At 38.6% G+C, this 13,541-nt stretch overlaps 1 protein-coding gene across 1 annotated transcript; it reads left to right on the top strand.

Moving 5' to 3' along the window:
• The first annotated feature begins 3,122 nt into the window (after positions 1-3,122).
• LOC106324200 lies at positions 3,123-4,052 on the top strand. Its single transcript, XM_013762210.1, has 2 exons — positions 3,123-3,412; positions 3,452-4,052. The coding sequence occupies exons 1-2, from the start codon at positions 3,123-3,125 to the stop codon at positions 4,050-4,052; spliced, it is 891 nt and encodes a 296-aa protein (XP_013617664.1).
• Positions 4,053-13,541: the final 9,489 nt, after the last annotated feature.

Here is a 13,541-nt window from a genome sequence, read left to right on the forward strand (position 1 = left end):
GAGTCTGGAGAAACAGATCTATTGCTTTAACGATCACAGAAAACGGGATCTCGAACAACATGAGAAAAGAGCACTAAGTTGATGAATAGGGCAGGAGACATCTGTTCTTCTTCTGTAATGGATCCAAAGGTCGTCGTTACTTACGACGATTAAGGGCAGCTTAACCAGCCAAGGAAAAGCCCACTACGACAAAAAAACTTGAAAAAATAGATGCTGACGTGTTGTCTTTTGCCTATTGCTTCCTTGATGTTGTGGCGCAATGAAAAGGGAGAAAACCCTATTTTATTATTATAGATAGATAGATATCTAATTCTCCTATTTGACGGTGTAGGTATGTCAACTAGCGGAATTGCAAAATTAACAACATCTACATAGCACCAAAAAACGCCTTATCATATCAAAATCGCTTAAACTGTTACTCACGTAGCAAGTAATACAAACTATAAGTCCACAAAAAAGGGAATCACTAAATCAACTGACAAGACCAACTAAATAATGACTCCAATTTTCAAACTTTTACACATAAATTTCAGCACGTTAACGAATCTTAAATTATACATTCAAAACGTGATAATATTAAATTATCCATTCAAAACGTGATAATATCAAATCAAAGGATGTCGCAAGCCAACGGTACTTTCAAATGACTTAACCACAAAATATTTGTGGATCTTCACAATTAATACGCAAAAGGCTTAAGGCAACCAAATAAAAAAAACTCATTTAAAACACACACATCTAAGTCTCACAAACTAAACAAAAGACACCATAACATCGTCCATTTCCAAAATCCTAAATAAAAAGAAAGAAAGGCTGAGCTTCAAGAGCTATCACGCATAGAGATTCTACCAAGGGATATTCAAGCAGACATCATCACCCACCTAGCAAAGTTCTCGCGAACAGAAGTTCATAACGCAATGGAATCCTCACCGTACTTGCAGAGGTAGGAAAAAACACACAGGTATAAAAGCATCTGAACATAAACCCACTAACAGTCTCTCCACAGCCTTCCGTGCACCGTTTCCACGATCTTATGACTAGATGTCTTGCTTCCGGCAACGTCGAAACACCCTACACATTACGTTAGAAGGATACAAGATTACTTCCATACCAATAACACAATCAACATACACAAACACAACTCACAAAAAGATATTACACAAAAGAAAAATAAGCAACTTCAAAACAAAGTAATATACTACATATTATATATTGAATGATGTAATAAAATAATTTCAAAAGTTTATAGCTTTATCTATATATATATTTAAGGTTTCTCTTCAAATTATAAACTATAAATTTAAGAATATATTTAAAATTTAAAATTTAAAATTTTGAAATATTAAACCAAATTTATGTATTTATTTTTGAAAACTTCTAGATACTTTTTATTTTTATATTGGGACCCTGTTCGACCGCTCCACTAGCACATGCTATTAGATAATCTTACTACGGTCCCTAATCACTATCAAATGGATCGGAAAAATATCATTTTTACAACATATTACAATATTCATATTTTTGAACAAATTTTCTTTACTAAGACCACATTGTTACGGTCAAAATCGGTTACGACAAAATCAACGGCAAAAAACTTCCGAAGAAATGTCTTCTTTGAGAATTAGAAATAAAATTTGAAAGAATAGAGAATCGAGAAACCTAATCAAGCTGCTTAACGATTCCGAAAAGGATTCACATATAAGTCTTCGAGAAAGGATACTCAAGGCCTCGGACAACGGATCCCGGACAGCACAAAACCGTCGTCCAACTCGCTGAACGGGCGAGTTGGAATGAGCACATCGTCTAACTCGCCCTTTCGGCGAGTTGGACCCATCCAGTTCTCCGAAAGGGCGAGTTGGATCGACTAACCTGCCTTCATCTCATCCTCGTAGCTCCCTCTTTCGTGATCGGATCGAACCTGCTCTTGTTTCGTCTCGATCGGAGTCACAGTTGGAACTTTACAGCTTAGAAACCGCAAGAACTCGTTCTCTCATATGAGATTCGGATCTATCGTATAAAACAGCAACGATAAACTGATGTGTTCTAATTGTTTGGCGTGTGGTTTAGCATATATCCGGGACCTCTGGAAAATTTAGTGTTTCCTACCTTTCCTAAATCAACGGAAATCGACAGTGCGAATTTCGGTTCCCACAGTTTGGCACTAGAAGAAGGGGGGATATGGATCAATCTATCTCTCAGCCACCAAAGCTCAATCAAATATGTCAGCTGATGATCTCAACAACCAACAAACTCGCGACAACGTTGAAAACACTCCTGCAGCGAACTTTACAACAGTTAACGCTAACACCGCAGCGTTCGAGGACGTCCAAAAGATGTTCTCGACTTTCGAAAAGAACTCGGCAGAACAGGATAAGGTCATGAGTTCTCTTGCTAAACAGGTCAAAAACCTAACAGCAAGAACCAGGGCTATTCTTCCGCACGGAGCAACATGAATCCGCGGAAGAATACTCGATTTCGCTACTCCTTCGGACCTGTCCGGAAACGCGCAGGAAAAACTGTTTGGAGAAAATCCCGATGCCGTCACTCCTGCACCAACACGGAAAAGCCCGGGAGATCTTCCCCTATCGCGGAAGACAAAGAAGAAGGCGAAATCAGGCACATAGAAGTGGATTCTAGTAGTCAGTCCGAACCTACGGATGAAGACGCAGACGTGCATCTGCGTCGCACAAGGAACCGCCTGGCTCAAGATGATTCCCAGTTTGATAACCCTATGACCGAAGAAGAAGAAGCTATCTTCTGGGACGAACAAGAAGAACTGGCGGAGGAGCAAACTCGAAACACTCGCAGAAAACGCCGACAAGGTCGAAAATCTGCTGGCGAGAAATCCGAGATTCGCGACCTTCGCGATCATCTCATGAAAATGGTAGCAGAAGTTAGAGCGGTGAAATCTCAAATCCACCGCGCAACTAGCACCGTGCCTGAAATTGATCTGCTGCTCGAAGTCTCGAAAAACGCATTTCACTACTCGCATCACTGGAACTAAGGTTTCAGATCCTGGAAAGATCAAGGTAAACCCTTACGACGGTACAACCGATCCGAAGGCACACTTGCAGGCTTTCCAGATCGCGTGGGAAGAGCAAAGTTTAGAGAAAGCGAAAGAGATGCCGGTGAATGCCTCCTCTTCGTCAAAAACCTCCGAGGAGCAGTGCTCGAGATGGTTCTCTCGCCTGAGGCGAAATTCCATCGGAAGTTTCTGTCAACTGGCATCAGTGTTTCTCACGCAATACTCTATGTTCATAGACCGAGAAACCTCCGAGGTCGATCTCTGGAGCATGTCCCAGGGAGAGGACATGTCTCTCTGCAACTTCATAAAACAGTTCAAGACCGTTATGGCTAGAGTCAGCGGAATAAGCGACAAAGTTGAAATAGATGCACTCCGAAAGACGCTCTGGTACAAGTAAAAGTTCAGGAAGTGGATAACTTTGGATAGGGCACACACGATCCAAGACGCGCTCCACAAAGCCACAAACTACATAATCATCGAGGAGGAGACAAAAGTCTTGTCACAAAAGGAGAGGCTGACGAAGACATCGTCAAAAGACCTTGGGTCGGATCATAAGCCGAAAAAGAGAAACCCTGAAAATGACAAAAGTGTCCATCTCGGGGAAGAAGAGACTCAGGGAGTGCATAACTACGCCATCAACTCCGGACCGGAGCAGGGACGGACGACGGGTAACACATGGATCCGAAATCCAAATTACGAAGAAAACGTCTTCTGCGACTTCCACCAGGCCCGCGGCCACTCAACTGTCAACTGCAAAGTTCTCTGTGCGAGGTTGGCCGCAAAGCTGCTTGCAGGAGAACTCGCCGAAGTGTCGAGCATAAAAGATGTCGTCCGCGACTTAGACTGCCTCCCGAGAAACGATAAAGTTCCTCAAACGGAGAACTCTTTCCAAGGGAACCAATCGGGAGAAAAGCGTGGAAGAAGGCAAGACGTCAAGGGCAACGACAATAGCCACCGCATAATCAATATGATTATCGGCGGATCGCAATACTGCAGCGATACAGTCTATGCCATCAAGGCTTATTAGCGCAAGGCCGAGACGCGCGCAAATTTGCTAAAATGGTCCTCGCCTAGTTACTTCCCGAAAGGAGCGATCACTTTCGATGAAGAAGAGGCCAGCGGGATCGACCAGTCCCACTGCGATCCACTCATGATCGATCTCGTGATAAGAGATCTCGAGATCCCGAGGGTTCTCATCGACACTTGTAGCACGGTCAATGTCATCTTCCGCGATACTCTCAAGAGGATGAACGTCGAGCTAGGAGAAGTTGTAACATCGCCCAGGCCGCTAACCGGTATCGAGGGCACGACATAAATGACTCTCAGATCAATCAAACTGCATGTTGCTGCAAAAGAAGTCACGAAGATCGTCGACTTCGTGGTCGTTGACCTCCCGACCATCTACAACGTCATTATGGGCACCCCTTGGCTAAACGCCATGAAGGCAGTCCCGTCGACTTATCACTTAGACATTAAATTCCTTACTCATAATGGGATCGCCGCGATCTGGGGATGCCAGACGCAGTCGAGATGTTGCTTCCTGGCTGAACACAAGCTGGGGAAGATCACTACCACCGCAATGGTAAAACCCAAGCGGGCGAAGCTAGCACAGACTCTGATTGAAAACGCTTCGGAAAAAGATGGTCCAGAATCGTCAACTCAAGCAACGGCAAAGAAACAACCAGTTTCGGAGCCAACGCTTCGACCCAACCGGAGGAGACAAGCCCGGTAAAAGACGTCGGTCCTGCAACTAACGCGATCGACGAGCAACAAACATGGCGATTTACGAAAAGGACAAGGAACGAGATGACAACTCGAATCCCTCTCCGTACACTTAACGAAAAATCTAAACATTCTTAAAACCCTTTTTATAAATCATGGTAAAAGCCGATAAAAACGGCGGGGATTCGAAGCCACATACGGCCAGTCCCAATACACAAATCGCGGCCACACTCGGCCGAAAATAAACAGACTACGAAAATATATCACAAAGGGAACACTCTCCCAATAAGCCACGAAAGGCTTCACGATCAACCATCAAACTCATAGTATCCAGTCATCGATCCCCCTATCGAATAGTCGCTCACATCGAGGGGGGCTGTCGGCTGGTTCAATTCACCCGTCTCATCAGGGACTCCCGTCTCGGCTTCCACCGTGTCAGGAGAAACGGGAATCGGCTCCCACTGCTTCCAAATCCTCTCCTCGATCTGGGGAAGTGCGAAGTCTTTATCCCTTTCCTTCATGCACCAAGTTTTTTTCGCATCCTCGGCAGCGAACGAATAACCGGGAATCTGCGAGAGATACAATCTGCCCACGGCACCGCGACACTCGCGATAATCCCGGAGAGCTTGATAACTCTTCTTGAACTCCCCAAACTCGCATGATAACTGGGCGCGACAGCTCTTCATAATCTTGACCATCTCCCTCTTCCCTTGCCTATGCACACGACGAATCTCCGTTGCAGTCGATCTCCCCTCGCGACGACGAGAACATTCCAACTCTTCCCTCAGATGAGCAATTTCCCTGTCAGGCGTCTCTGCTTTGAATTGAGCCATGCGAGCCTCCTGGTTGCTCGCATCAATGGCTTGGTTCAGTATAAGAAGACCATGCGAAAACTCTCAAAGTTAGAAAAATGGCCATAAAAAAAACTTGTGATTCAAAGCTTACCCCGTTGACCATCCTCAACGCCTTGCTAAATTCCGACCCCTTGCGAGTTCCACCATCAGCCGCGGGACCGCCGTAGCCAAGCAATTCTTCGAGATCGAACTGCTCGTCGCTGTTGAGATAATCCTCGAGGATGTTGTCAGGAAAGCATCCCCCGTCGCCCGCGTCATCATCGACAATAATATGTTTGTCCTTACGGGTCCTCGATCCCCTCCTCTCCGCTGGAGCCTCACACGGAACTAACCCTTCCATGCTCGATTCGTCCCCTTCTTCAACCGGCAAATCCGGCTGGAATCGAGAGCGGTGGAGAGCAACAGCATGGCGAACCCGTTTTGGAGTGAACGAAGCCGAATATAATTCACCTCACGGAGTAATTCTCTAAGGGTGCATAGGCTATCCTGAGATGGGGGAAAAGGATTAGTCACTGTGAATCGAGAAACAAATGTGTGAAATCGAATATCATACTTATAGGCAAGATAAATGATATTTCTATCTTGAGAGAAAATTTGTGAAAATGAGCAAGTAAAGAATTTGAAAACTCACTCCACATACTTATAGGCAAGAGAGATCACTATTCACCTTCGGATTTTCAGACATTGGATTCCGCCTAAACTTGCATGACACGCCCAGTCCGCTCGCAAGAACATCGTGATTCTAACGAGCTGGGGGGGCTAACTGTTGGGGTCAAAATCAGTTACGATGAAATCAACATCAAAAAACTTCCGAAGAAATGTCTTCTTTGAGAAAAAGAAATAAAATTTGAAAGAATAACGAATCGAGAAACCTAATCAAGCTTCGTAATGATTTCGAAAAGGATTCACAGATAAGTCTTCGAGAAAGGATACTCAAGGCCTCGGAAAACGGATCCCGGACAGCACAAAACCACCGTCCAACTGCCCGTTCGGCGAGTTGGACCCATCCAGTTCCCCGAAAGGGCGATTTGGATCGACTAACCTGCCTTCATCTCATCCCGGTAGCTCCCTCTTTCGTGATCGGATCGAACCTGCTCTTGTTTCGTCTCGATCGGAGTCACCGTTGGAACTTTACGGCTTAGAAACCGCAAGAACTCGTTCTCTCGTATGACATTCAGATCGATCGTATAAAATGACAACGGTAAACTGAACACCTCGAATTGCCTACTCTATACGAGGGATTGGAATGTTTCTTAGAATTGACGTCGTTTCGAAAGCGCTCTTTATATAAAATCGTAAAAACGCTTAACTCGGAAAACGGCCCAAGAGGGGCCAGAACACCGCTAAGAGCCCACTTACGATTTTATAGAAATCAAGCCCAATCGTTATGACGGTTTATCTTTTGTTATGCAGGAGAAGATAAATGTTAAGTTTAGAGGATAAATGTAAAGTTCCCAAAGATAAACACAAGAATCGAAGAAAAATGGAATATTTCCGCGAAGTGATAAACTTAACCGAGGGCAGATAAGGAAAGAGAAAACCGCCTCTAGCGAAGTGTATAAGAATGCCGAGGTTGAAGACGCAGGGGGACGCAATTTTTCTACTCAAAGCAAAGACTTAGCACTTAGAGCATTTAGACAATTTTCCGTTTTTTTGTTATCCAGCTGCAACTCAATTAGGTTTCCGCAGTCTTAGGTTGCTAGAACTAGGGATCTCGCCGACAGTTATTTCGGTTCTCACACACATAATAAATTGTAAATTTATTTAAAAATAAAACATACGAACCCGGTGCATAGCGCCGGAAAACCACTAGTACATAATATAAGAACACATGATCAATGATAAAGTAATTATATCTTGTAATAAAAACATGAGTTCCAAATTAATCTCAGGAGTTCTGGTCTTTCTCTCCAAAACTAGAATAATTTTAGCCTAAAACGAGGTTTATGAAAACATAATATAGGTCTAAACACGAGTTAGTCACTTTTGTAAATACTGGAAATTTTTTAATCCAAGCTGCACTTTCTTGAGACTTCATTAAACTTGCGTCGGTTCAACTTGTAAAGGTGGATGTCAACCGACATCAGTGAGAATGTTAATTGACACCATTAAACACATGTTGGTTCAACTTGGTTTTTCATCAGCATTTCTATCCAACTTCCAAATAGTTATAGAATCTCCAAAATACTCCAAAACATACCTAGACCTTCAAATACATTAAAAACGATTCCAAACATATAATAAAGACTCTAAATATAGAACTTATATCATGGTCAAAACCCATAAAAACTTTGATATATCAACTCTCATAGACTTATCATTTGCTTGCCCCAAAAACAAAAGTCAAAACTATGGAAGATGTTTGAAAACGAAGAAACTCACATATCCTTTAGAACCATCACTTTTGCTATTACATGTTGCAAGCTACATAAAAGTTTACCGACTTTACAAGGTACTTCCATGTAATAAACCTCAGTTTAGCAACCAAACCATTTCAGCCCACAGCTCATAAGATACCATATAGATTCTCCTCCAGTGAACTCATTTAAGAGTTAAAAGTGCAATTTCATCTTGGGAGTATCGATCACAAGATAATGGACTTTTATCCATTCATGTTTCTGATCACACATACAACCTTGCTCTAGATCCTTTATTCTCTCTGTTCTTACTTCTCAGAATAAATTTCTTTTTTTTTTCATGTTTTGTAAAATGTAGGCGAATAATGGGGGTCACATGAAATTTGTTTACCCCTCGCTTCCAACTTTGTGTGATCATTCCATTGGAAGTAAAATGATGAGGTCACAAGAAATTTTCTTACCTCTACTCCACAGGAAATCATCTTAATCTTTTAATTTTTCTTTTTTCAGATGATGAAGGGGAGAGAGAACGGAACCATACTCACACATACATGCCTTTTCAGACCTGAATAAAAAACCCAATCTAGTGTATACCAAACTCCAAGGTGAGAGATTGAATTTGATTAATGTTGGAGGCCAGTTTCGAATCCTTCAAACACTCTCACAAGCATGGTTGTTATTGGCAGAAAGATCCACTTTGGATTTTCCATGTTGCACACCCTGCAATCAATAACTCGAATAATAGTGCTAGGTAAACAGTTAGGTGATTAGTTTCAAGAAAAGCTCATAGTTTTCAATTAACTCTATTTTTACTCAATAATACGACACAATTGACACTTAAAACAGAACACAATGTTAGTAAACACACCCCCTAGACTTAAACAACACTGTTTATATTTCCTGAGGCATCCAGTAGGCGCTTGATTTGATTATTGGCTCTCCTTTGCTTCACTAAGGCATGAAAAAAACTCCGAGTTTCTATCCCAACCAAATAACTCTGTTTTTTTTTGTCCAGAACATTTTTTTCAGTGTTAAGAGCCTCATATATTTCTTTTAAAGCTTTTTTTTATCTCCTAATTATGGCCTCATCATTCGAATAAAAATTCTCAACTCTCTCCTTAAGCTCCTGCACCTGGTTTTCTGAATTTATGTCATTTTGCCTCCTCCATTGACTCAAAGCTCTGCGGCAACTCAAGATATGCTGCTTAATATTCACATCAGTAGGGAGATCTAACAAATTCCATCCCTCGAGAATAACTTGCATAATGTTTTTGCTGTCCAACCAACGTTTATCAAACTTGAATTTTTTTCTTTGCTCTGATTGGTTTGGCAAGAATGTTTTCTAGGACCAGATGATGATCCGATTCCCACAAGCGTAAAAACTGAACAGATGAATGAGGAAATTTATCGTGCCAATTTTCATTTCCTACTACTTGATCTAAACGGTATCGGACTGTTGATCGGTCTCTCTTTCCAACCCATGAGAGCATATTTCCAGTAAATGGAAACTTCATCATCCTGCAGTCAATCAAAATTTGTTTAAATAAAACCGTACAAGCCTCCCTCCTTTTCATTGTTTTCTGTTATCTCATTAAAGTCTCTGATCATGAACCATGATCTATTTCTCTTAGCTGAAAAATGCATAAGACGTTCACATACTTTACCTCGTCACTTTAAATCAGGGTCCTCATAGAAAACAGCATAAAGAATTTTACTCCATCTATAACTGCATCAGCATCGATCACGTGATTGCTCGAAAACATAACACAATCTGAAAAATCATCCATAAAAAGAAACGCAAGGCCTCCGCATTGTCTAAGTGGCTCAACAGTAAACAATTGATCATAACCTAATTCAGCTTGGACGTTTTGTAGCACTGCCTTCTTATTCTTTGTCTTTGATAGGAATACCACTCCAGGAAGATGCTTATGATGTATCACCTTTAGGTGTCGAACTGTGAGGTCATTGATACACTAAAATTGTGTCTTTTCTACTGCAAGCTAACAATATAGATGTAGTATTTAAGATTCAATTCCAGAGGACCAGTTCACACTTTATCTATATGAGATCAATATCAAGCTAAAACAATATAAGGGTTTTTAAAAATAGGAAATCGTAAAAGAGCAAGTAACAGATTGGTTTGAGGTTTTCAGAGGATTAAGGGAGCTAGCCTAGGGCGATGGATTGGATATCAAGCGAGCATAAGCCAAATAACTACTCAAGGAGAAATTACAAACAAGTCTAGAACTCGAAAGACATATAAAGTTTGACTCACTCTCGTGGCATCTCCCCTTTTATCAAGCAATCATAATGCCTAAATTGTCGTTTGAATTAGAATATGAAGACAAACATTAAGTTCAGATTCGATTATTTCACAACACGCCCTAACATCTACTTTCGCTGGTTAGTGACGAGTTGCCCATTCAAACTATTTCTAGCAATCTAAAACACTTATGATGAATAGATTAAACATAGAATCAAGCACTAACTGGTTAACTTGATGCAGTCTTTAAGTGTAACAATGAATGGAGACAATCATTCAATAATCCTTATTTGTATTCAGCTCATTCAACTGCAAATTTACAAAAAAAAAAGACTTCTAGAGAAGTCTACTCTACTGACTTCTTTTTGAAGTATTCCTTTGTAAATATTAGTTTACTTTTGTTTTTGAAAAAATCTCAAAAATATCAGAGAAGACTTTTCTGGAAATCTTCTTGGATAAACATGTTAATTTTGTATGATCAGTTTTTGATTCAAAACTAGATTTGATCCGCGTTTGAAAAGCGTTGGATATTTTATATTGTACAAATCCGATATAAAACCCGTTAATTACTTTGTTAGAGATGGTGAAATAAGTAAATCCATTTTATTTAAAAGTATCTCATTTAAACCTTGAACCATTAAGACCTATTAAGTTTTAGATTTAATAAGGTTGCCTATGTGGACAACGATAACTATATTGGCCTTTTAGATCCGTTTAGACCTATTTTTTCTAAAAGAAATCAAAGCTCCAAAATTATTTTCTAAAATGTTGAAAATGCATTTAAACTGTATTTTCTTAAAATGTTTATATATATATATATATATATATATATATATATATTAGGATCGGTCCGGGCTACGCCCGGATTTTTTATTTAAATATTAATTATAATCATATTTTTATGTTATTTTGATATATAAATATTATATAAATATAAGTAGCTAGATAATTATAAAATTATTTTTAATTATTTATTGTTTTCTGTCTTATGAATTTTAATTAACCCAATTTCTTACAATAAATTTTTCTGTTGGTTTATTTATTGAATGAAACTTGTGTAGCTTAAAATCATGCATGCATTTAAGCTGAATCGAATCTAAATTAAACCGAAGGAAATCCGGTTATGTTCTGTCGTTTTTCTTTGAAACAAAAGGCTCAAAAGAAAAGACTCAATGAGAATAGAACGCATTGCTTCCTGTCTATTTTCCTTTTAAGTTTAAAATATGTATCTCATATCTCACCAACACGCATGTCTCTGCGCGTATATGGCACTTCCATTCATGTTAACTCCAAATAACTAATTAAAAAATGAAATAAAAACTTTTGATTGCTTCCCTTATCTTCTTATGATTCGTTCGGAGCAATCTTTGCTTTGATAATATCTATATTTCTTTGGACAAAAAAAAAACTATATTTCTCTCTTGATCGAGTCATAGCAGAATTAAGAAACCGATCTGATTTACTCGCCGCTTAAACCGTGGAATATTTTTATTAATTGGTTCGATTTTCTTTTTTAACCTCTTCAGTGTTGTTGCTCATCATCCTCTTCCCTCTGCTTCTTCATACTCTGCAAAACCCATCGCTAATAATTTTAAACTCTTGAATGTTATAGAGTTACCGGAGGTGGCAGCGAAATGAACCGTCACCGTTGATATCGCCTCCAACCAAGGCGAAGTCAGTAGCATCCAGAAACTCACGGTACACTCCTTCTTTTCCTTCTCGTTTCAGAAGTTTCAGTTTTTACATATGTTTTCATTATAGTGGCTATCTCTCTGTATTTGGGCTATATCACAGTGTGAAGAAAAAACCCACTAAACCGTAAACAATTATGAAACGTAGCAGGCCACATCAAAAGTTAATGAAACTATGAGTTTTAGGCAAAGAAGACAGGTGTCGCACTCACAAGCATATGACTTTATGACGTGGCGCAATAGGAGGGAGACAAAATTTTTTATATATATATAGATATTGCCATTATTGTTTTTGAGATTCTTTTTTTGACATAATGATCACCTGGATTGATATGGATTCCATTGTAATTATAGAATAAATATTCAATGGCTATATCTATGAGGAGGTGTTATTGGTTTATATATTTTGATTGATTTAGAAATCCATATAGTATTTATAAATCCAAGTAAAATATGCAAATCCGGAGGTTTTCTCTCAGATTTGAGTCTTTGTATTTTTAACTACAAAATCTAAGCAAATCCATTCAAATCCATTACAAAATCAAATATATTAGTAAATCCGTACGATTGAACACTTGATTTAATATAGAATTTATGAATCATTAAACCAATAACACATGATTTTAATACAGATTTTAAAATCACAGAACCAATAACACTAGATTTAATTCGGATTTCCAAATCCATTAAAATACAACAACCAATAACCCCTACTAAGTAAAATAGCTTGTATAATAACCAAAGATATTTACAAAATCATCTATGCTATTAAAAGAGAACGAGTTTTTAAAAATCTACTTAAACAAGGTTGTTGGACTTAGTCAATAAAAATTTAATATGTCTTATTTCATACTTACCTTAATTAATCAAAATTAACAATATTATTAAAAGGGAACAACCCAACTGCCTATCATTATATTTTCCGATATTTTTGCATCTTACATGCGTTTTTGGCTTTTTGCACACCTTAATATTTTAAGTGCACTTTTATTCACTTCATAGAAAAAGTCAAAACAAATTAATAATATGCAATATAGATATTTCGACCTTATATAAATTACAAACACAAAAAATACTATCGGCCGTGATCAAAGTAGTTGGTATGCTATTCATGTTTAAATATATATATATATATATATATATATAATTACAAAATATGTTCAAGGTTATTATGCATATTTTTTAATACAAACCAAATCCCCACACCATAAACCATGTTTGTTTACTTATTTGACCCTCACCATTTTCATGTATTTTCTTGAATATATGAATTTGTTCAATTACATATTATTTTAGAGATTATCACATTTTCAGCATAAATCAATCCCTATACCCTAAACCATATTTCCATAAACTTCTATACCATATATCCTAAACCCTATTTCATATATTTCTAAACTATAATCTGATTTCATATACATGTACTTCGTATGACAAGTCAAATAGGTTATTTAGTTTTATTTATTATTATAAAATACACCAGAAGTTTAATCAATTTTATAAAAAAGTGTTATCAGAGTTTTCTGGATTTTGCCGCGACAAATTAAATAGTTTATTTAGTTTTATGTATTATTATAAAATACATGAAAATTTTAATCAATTTTTTTAAAAAGAGTTATCATGATTTAC

This window comes from Brassica oleracea, chromosome C2 (genome assembly GCF_000695525.1).
Source record: "Brassica oleracea var. oleracea cultivar TO1000 chromosome C2, BOL, whole genome shotgun sequence".
NCBI classification, from domain to species: domain Eukaryota; kingdom Viridiplantae; phylum Streptophyta; class Magnoliopsida; order Brassicales; family Brassicaceae; genus Brassica; species Brassica oleracea.